The sequence below is a fragment of the Lupinus angustifolius genome, chromosome LG16 (assembly GCF_001865875.1).
Source record: "Lupinus angustifolius cultivar Tanjil chromosome LG16, LupAngTanjil_v1.0, whole genome shotgun sequence".
NCBI classification, from domain to species: domain Eukaryota; kingdom Viridiplantae; phylum Streptophyta; class Magnoliopsida; order Fabales; family Fabaceae; genus Lupinus; species Lupinus angustifolius.
The window spans coordinates 13,233,842-13,242,358 of NC_032024.1; the positions used below are offsets into that span (position 1 = coordinate 13,233,842).

The window sequence follows — 8,517 nt, forward strand, 5'->3', positions numbered from 1 at the left end:
GAGTGAAAACGAAAAAATCCATAAGGAGTGGAAGACATTTTGTAATAAATATTTCAGGTGATAGAGTCATACCTCTCATGCCTTGCAAAAAAATTAGTTGTTTGAGCACAATTATTTTTTTGAAGAAAGATGAGTGAGATGGCTTTGATTTGTTTGAGATGAAGAAGAGAGAGAAGTGAAGATGAGTTTCAGCAACAACGTAGAAGAGATAGATGAATCTGATTAGTGAGAGGAGCGATGTGGTTGGGAAAATAAAATGGAAACCCACTATCCAAACAAAAAGTGATGTACACGTGTAAAGCATAAAATGTTTTGGATTTCAAAATTCAAAACCACTTTTGAGATCTTGAAAATGACACAAATAACCCCTTCAGCATACAGGTGTCAATAAATAAGGATATCTATTATGTTAATAACTCTAACCCCTTCTATTCTTATATAGATAGTAGATGTAACAACAAACCATGTTCATCATCTCCATTAATGAAAAAAATATTATTACAAATATATTATCATATTATTATTTTCTTTATTTTTTTATAGTATTTGTCTCTCCATTAATGATATTAGTATTTTAAATTGTGGTTATAGTCGATATTGCGGTTGTGGTTATTGGGATTGCAGTCATTTGGATGTTGATTGCGACTGGGATAGTATGAATTATTTTGTGAAAAATATATTTTTGACATCGATGTGGTCTGATACGGCCGGATGTAGTTGTGTTGTGCCCGATGCGATCCAAATGCGGTTGTGCCGCGGCACGTTGGAGTCACATCACTGTAATTCAATATAACACCACAATTACAATGTGATGCGGCTACGGCGATCACCATAACTACAATATTACGACTGTATCATATGATGTAGTCCGCAATTTGAAATATTAGATGATCCCATGATGCTAAATCTTTACACGATCTTTTAATAGATAATCCACTCTATTCTAAAACCAAACCCTTTATTATATGTATTTTCATACCTATCCAAATATCTTTCTTCCCTCTTTCACCACTTTTTTCTTTTCCTTTTAGCTTTACCCTTTTTCGGCATCTCCCCCATTATATTCTACAATGGCTCCTATTTTTCTTCTTCTTCTTCAACCTCTATCTTCCTCTGCTGTTTCAGCTTTAGCCTTTCTTTTCCTAGTTTCCCTTCAATGCCATGTAGCCTCTTCAGCTCTGATACTAAGCTTGAGACACCACCATAGCCAACTCCTTCATCAGAGACCCATGATCCATTCCAACCAAACAAACTGTGCACTGTTTATGGGCACTTGGGTCCGTGATGACACATACCCTCTTTACCAATCTTCTAGTTGCCCCATCATAGATCCAGAGTTCAATTGCCAAATGTATGGTCGCCCAGATTCTAATTATCTCAAATATCGATGGAGACCTCTCAACTGTGAGCTCCCAAGGTACAAACAAATAACACTAATGATAATATGTTCTGTTTGTGAGTTGAATTTTGGAAGGGAAAAAGAATGATGCATTTCATAGCTCTCTCAAATCCAACTCGAAAAAAAGACCCTCAAGTGCTGGTAACATTGAAAGGAGTGAGACTCTTCTCCACAGAGGAAAGTTCTTTTTTCGTTGGGTTTTAAGGGTAAAACTATAATCTTAATGTAACTAATAATGATAGAAGTGTCATTCTGTGTTTTTGTAGTTTTTCATGCAACTTCTCTCTATTAATGGGGAGGACTCTCACTCCATTAAAGGGTATTTGTGGAATTTGATTACTGTTGTTGTTCTGTAGAAATTTGTTGTGTGTGCTGAATGGTTTTGTAGCATGTTGTTGCTAGGTTCAATGGGGTTGAGTTTCTGCTTGGAATGAGAGGCAAAAGTGTGATGTTTGTTGGTGACTCTCTTGGGAGAAACCAATGGCAGTCATTGATTTGTATGATATCTGCTGCAGCACCTCAGACACAAACTCAACTGGTCAGAGGAGAGCCACTCTCAACTTTCAGATTCTTGGTAAGTCTAAACTTTCATTTTTTCATTAAAATAGACCCTGCCAGAAAAGTTTGCTGCACAATGATGTAAATGTTCTCGATTAGGTTGAGACAAAAAAATCTTTCTTTTCTGGGCAAAGTTTTGTAACTTTTTTTTATTGGTGAATCAAATTTTTCAATTTTGTTTTGGTGACTGAAGTTATAATTTTCAATTTTGATTCACAAGAAAAAGGACACAATGCTGTTTTTCATCAGCAAAACAGTTCATGTCCTGTTTTGTTAAGCTTCATTTAATTCCATAAGGAGTGGAATCATGATATTTTTTGGTATTGTCAAGGTTATCCCTCATCTTTTTTGGGTAAGGAACTAATCTCTTTTGAGATGTTGGCTGCCCCTTCCAACTAAGTGTTGCTCCTAGGAAGGATCGCGAATACATGTTTGAAAAGGTCATAATGATGGGGACATAAAATTCTATTAGGCATTATGTTTGGTTTGAGCTAGTTGATGCAAGCTGGAACACAATTATGTTCATACATTTTGTTTGTATAAAGTCGACTTACTTAGCGTAAAAAGCAGCATTTTATAGCTTCAAAAAGGGGTCTTGACTGGGTTTTAATATGGTATGTGCAGGATTACGGTGTGACCATATCATTTTACAGAGCTCCTTATTTGGTAGAGATTGATGTGGTCCAAGGGAAGAGAATTCTGAGGCTAGAGGAGTTAGATGGGATTGGTGCTGCATGGAGGAGTGCTGATGTGCTGTCATTTAACACTGGACATTGGTGGAGTCATCAAGGTTCTCTTCAAGGGTAGGCAAAACAATTTTCTTCCCTTTTCTAACCTACTACATTATTCAATTTTCAAAAGTCGAGTTAAACTCAAATCATTATTATCAAATCGGGTATGGACATGTGGTTCATTATTTTTTACATTATTATTAGAAAGAGTTTATTTATGATGAACCTGATATGTGGTAAGTAGTTAAGTTAAACACTTTGAGTAGATGGTATGCAAAACAAGAGCATCACATGATTATGATTTGAATTTGACTTAAGAAAAAATTGTCAAGTTAATACTTATTAGAATTTGTTTTTACTGACATTTAAAATCTTTAGTGAACAACTTGTTGGTGCAGCGGAAGCGATTGTTGCGCAGCGTTGGCCACAAGCAATTAAAGGCATAGAATAAATAAAAGAGAAGAAACAAGAAAATTTGTTAATGGGGTTTGGCCAATTGTGCCTACGTCTCTATGAGCGATGAGTGGATATCAATATATCATTAGAGAATAAGGATTACAAACCCTAGAACACTCATGGGTCCACCTGCCCATTGAGTGTTTCTATTTGGTGCTTATATCTGATGCACATTACAACAAAGGAGCTAAGTCCAATATATAACATTGACTCTATTTAATTCTAGGCAATGTGGAACTTCGTATAATAACATATTTCAACAATCTCCACCTTGATTGAAATAGACGAATATCTCGCTCATTAGGAAATCTACATAAGAATCTCCATCTTAGCGAATATATGACTCCACTTTGTTCAATGTCTAATTCTCTTTAACTGTTCCCCTCCAGCATAGACCTTCTAAGTATCCTCGACGATGTTAAAAAGAGCCTAACTCTCCAAACTTGTAGTGCAGCTTCCCCTACCGCCATCAAATGGAACACGCCGCCTAACCACCTTTTGCTAGGAAGTCTTTCGATATATTGGAACATCTACACAAAAGTTCACCAACAATCGTCCTATCAATACTCAGTCAAACGGAACTTTGGAGCTTCCTTAGAAAGCCTCAACCGCTACCATCATTGTCTACTCCGACAATCCTAGTTCAAAAGAACTATCATACTCCACCATAAGGAGTATACCCATAACAGACACCTTGCGTCAATGCTAACCAATGTCCGCGCACATCCTTGCATCCAAGACAATGTCCATGTCACACCCTGCATCTCTACCAATGCTCGTGTTACAACTTGCATCAAAGGCAATGGTCATGTTACACCCTACATCGAAGTCACTCAGCGCCTCTGTGCTTTTGTGGATCTGCTAACAATTAATATATTTCACTATGACGTCTTAGACACGCCATTGGGATATTTCACTTCTCATCTCAAATGAGAACATTCTCTCAATATCTAGAGAGATATTGTCAGCATCTGTCTCTAGGTTAAACTCATCACATGAGTCCCTATTTCCACCTTGATCCTAACTCAATACATGAACTTATGAGGTTCTGGATCAACACATACATCGCCCACACCACAATTCCGCCATGTTTCCTTATCCTTCAACTCATCTACTCTATTTTTGTCATTACTTTTGACGCACCTTGTCTAGTCATCACGCACCCTCTTTAGCCATTATCCGACGTCTGGGTTAAGAGTCATCGTTGGCCACAAACAATCAAATAAAAGCATAGAATAAATAGAAGACAAGAAACAAGAGAATTTGTTAACGGGGTTCGGCCAATTGTGCCTATGTCCTCAAGAGTGTTGAACTGCTATGAAAATATCATTAGACAATAAGAATTACAAACCCTAGCACACCCATGGGTCCATCTGCCCATGAAATGTTTCTATTTGGTGCTTATATTTGGTGCACATTACAACAAGGGACCTGAGTCCAATATATAACATTGATATTCTACTCTATTTAATGCTTTAATGCTAGGCAATATGAGACTTCGTATAATAACATATTTCAAACATTCCCAACACAACTCTAATTACTTAATTTTTCAGAAACTAAACTAAGGGAAGAAGTTTTAATTTTGGATACTTCAACTGAGAAAAAAAGATTGAAACAAAAAAACATGATTTAATCGTTTATTAAATTAATTAAGTATTTGGGTTATGTGCAGGTGGGATTACATAGAATTAGGAGGCAAATACTACCCAGACATGGATCGTTTGGCAGCTTTGGAAAGGGGTATGAAAACATGGGCTAATTGGGTAGACACCAATATTGATAAAAGCAGGACCAAAGTGTTCTTCCTGGGAATTTCTCCCTCACATAACAAGTAAAGACTCTAACTCTGTCTCTATCCTATATTGAACTGTTTTCTGTTTTACATTATTGTACTGGAAACCATGTGGGAATTTTTGACCCTGTACAAGTGGGTCCTTCAGTCTTAATCATACCACTGAAATTCAATCTAGGCTTGTGTTTGTCCTATCCCTATCACATACTTGAATTATTCCTATATAGTTGGTAATGGCCTGTATTATATGACTAGTCATATCACTATGTTAACCAATACTTTTCCAAAAGTTTTGAATAATGCAATCAGTAATTTTGATCAAATAAAAAAAATCCTATGAAGAGTATAAATTCTTAACGTTGCGGGTTAACATTACTTGCAAGAATAGTATATACATTGAATACTTTTGTATGTTATATTCTACGGATACAAATCTTCTATACAAAAAGTTTTGTTCGTCTCTATATCAACCTAATAATATTTTGCCAAATATCTAAATGTATTAGTATGATAATTAGCAAGAGATTAAATGAGGTGTGTTATCAAATCCTATTAGGTTGGTATAGATGTATAAAATACTTTTGGTATAAAGGATTTGGGATCATATTCTACTGTTAATTTGTTTTTAAAAACTAACATGGAGCTATAAAATTCATGCAAAGGTACTTTATAAAAAAATGTGCAGGATCATGGCGTGCATGTCTTCGAAAATATAAAAATGTGTCAGTAAAAAAACACAGAGAGAACAACTTCCAATTATTGTTACTTTCACAAATGCTCATTTGCATAAAAAGGGAGAGAAATTGGTTTGAATTTCCCAACAATTTTGAGGGGGACTTTTGCTACCTCTTCAGTTGTCTACTAGTCTCATTGCGGTCTTGTTAGAGTCTTTTAAGAGGAACTCTATATTGCATCACTAATCTTCTTCACATGCTTATACTCAAGTAGAGCCTCAGAGGCCGCATCTCTTCCATTTTAATCATTACATGGATTGAGTCTTCCATGCCACATGTCTTCCAGTTTTAATCATTACATGGCTTGAGTCTTACAGGCCACATATCCTATGAAAACTAGATACATATTATTTTGGATTTAATATATGTACACTGATAATGTAAGTGTATTTTACACTGTCAGTAAATCATCCACCATTGATTTGTTAATCATCATTAACTCTCAAACAAAAGTAATACAAATCAATGATAGATGATGTGCTAACAATGTAACAAACTTTACACTGCCAGTGCACAGATTTTAAACTCTATTAGTTTTACTTGTTGCATGCTTGTAGAATTATCTACAAGATTGTGTGAAACTATTTTTAAAGCTTCACAATTACAGTTGTTTTTCACTTCACCAAAAAAATGTCTTTGCAACCATCAACCATGCAACTAGTGGGATTGATTGATATATGATGCAAAGCAAGAGTTCCACAATTAATATATTTTTTTGGTACATAAATTAATATATTATACAATCTTAATTAACCTAATCTGTCATTTTTCTACAAATTTCATTGTACAATCTATGCTAAAACTCAATGTCACTAATATGCAGCCCAAGTGAATGGAGCACCGGAGTGACAACAAAGAATTGCTATGGGGAAACTGAACCAATCACCGGTTCCGGATACCCCGGTGCATATCCAGATCAGATGAGGGTTGTGGATACAGTAATTAGAGAAATGAACAACCATGTTTATCTTCTAGATATTACAATCTTATCAGCATTTAGGAAAGATGCTCATCCATCTATATATGATGGTGATTTGAGTCCAGAACAGAGAGCTAAACCTGACTACTCTGCTGATTGCAGCCATTGGTGTCTTCCTGGATTGCCAGATACTTGGAATCAACTATTTTATACTGCTTTATTCTACTAATTTTGTGTTTTACTTGCTATAGTTATTAACACAGTTCATTCACTAATTGTTTTTTCTTATTTATATAACTATTAGTAGGTAATGCATTTATTTGAGAGGGTTGCGTGATAGCAATTATTTCATTGTAAAGATATGCTAATCAAAAGAGGAAAAGGAGCTTTCTTTATTCTATTAGTGTTCTTTATTCTATTAATGTAAAATAGTAAATTGTCGTATAAATTTCCAAGTAAAACTGAAAAAGTTGTGACTTTACTTTTTTGTTGGGAAGTTAATATGTTGGATATTTACTTCAAATTGTATAACCATGATCTCAGTTAATAGATGATGTGCTAACAATGTAACAAACTTTACACTGCCAGTGCACAGATTTTAAACTCTATTAGTTTTACTTGTTGCATGCTTGTAGAATTATCTACAAGATTGTGTGAAACTATTTTTAAAGCTTCACAATTACAGTTGTTTTTCACTTCACCAAAAAAATGTCTTTGCAACCATCAACCATGCAACTAGTGGGATTGATTGATATATGATGCAAAGCAAGAGTTCCACAATTAATATATTTTTTTGGTACATAAATTAATATATTATACAATCTTAATTAACCTAATCTGTCATTTTTCTACAAATTTCATTGTACAATCTATGCTAAAACTCAATGTCACTAATATGCAGCCCAAGTGAATGGAGCACCGGAGTGACAACAAAGAATTGCTATGGGGAAACTGAACCAATCACCGGTTCCGGATACCCCGGTGCATATCCAGATCAGATGAGGGTTGTGGATACAGTAATTAGAGAAATGAACAACCATGTTTATCTTCTAGATATTACAATCTTATCAGCATTTAGGAAAGATGCTCATCCATCTATATATGATGGTGATTTGAGTCCAGAACAGAGAGCTAAACCTGACTACTCTGCTGATTGCAGCCATTGGTGTCTTCCTGGATTGCCAGATACTTGGAATCAACTATTTTATACTGCTTTATTCTACTAATTTTGTGTTTTACTTGCTATAGTTATTAACACAGTTCATTCACTAATTGTTTTTTCTTATTTATATAACTATTAGTAGGTAATGCATTTATTTGAGAGGGTTGCGTGATAGCAATTATTTCATTGTAAAGATATGCTAATCAAAAGAGGAAAAGGAGCTTTCTTTATTCTATTAGTGTTCTTTATTCTATTAATGTAAAATAGTAAATTGTCGTATAAATTTCCAAGTAAAACTGAAAAAGTTGTGACTTTACTTTTTTGTTGGGAAGTTAATATGTTGGATATTTACTTCAAATTGTATAACCATGATCTCAGTTAATATGACTCAATTACTGATTCCCATTAGTCTTTTATAACAGATGGGTGGACTTTTTTCAGGGCAAAAATATATATTTTTCGGCCAAATATAACATCAACAAAGACTAGGTTTCTTTTCATGTCAGTGTGGTGAATGTCACATGACTTTTGGAGAAAATACAAAATGGAGGAGTTGAAATATATGTTATCAATCTTATTAAATTTGGATCGATCATTAACTTGATTAGGCTATTGGACTAATGAATTACTGGTTGGATCAGTGAGTCATTAGTTGAACCGATTAACTCGGTTTTCATTAATAGACTAGTAAGTTACCCGTACATTCGCACAGGGCAGTTTATTTTTACGCATGCTTAAAATTATTAATGTCTGAAATTAATAT

General features: G+C 34.7%; 1 protein-coding gene across 2 annotated transcripts; it reads left to right on the forward strand.

Annotated features, from left to right (window-relative positions):
* Positions 993-7,984, forward strand: LOC109330368 (protein PMR5-like). Of its 2 annotated transcripts, XM_019564543.1 has the most exons (6): positions 993-1,417; positions 1,802-1,973; positions 2,582-2,760; positions 4,820-4,978; positions 6,497-6,526; positions 7,515-7,984. In XM_019564543.1, exons 1-6 carry the CDS (start codon positions 1,071-1,073, stop codon positions 7,816-7,818), a joined length of 1,191 nt encoding a protein of 396 aa, XP_019420088.1. In that variant the 5' UTR covers positions 993-1,070; the 3' UTR covers positions 7,819-7,984. The 2 variants fall into 2 exon arrangements, with proteins under 2 accessions (XP_019420088.1, XP_019420089.1); XM_019564544.1 differs by lacking the exon at positions 7,515-7,984 and having other exon boundaries at positions 994-1,417; positions 6,497-6,987.

Bases quoted from the DNA above. Each gene is read 5' to 3' on its own strand.
- LOC109330368 (XM_019564543.1), top strand. From the start codon at position 1,071: ATGGCTCCTATTTTTCTTCTTCTTCTTCAACCTCTATCTTCCTCTGCT. The intron at 1,418-1,801 runs GTACAAACAAAT...TGTTGTTGCTAG, and splicing joins CTCAACTGTGAGCTCCCAAG to GTTCAATGGGGTTGAGTTTC. The intron at 2,761-4,819 runs GTAGGCAAAACA...GGTTATGTGCAG, and splicing joins CATCAAGGTTCTCTTCAAGG to GTGGGATTACATAGAATTAG.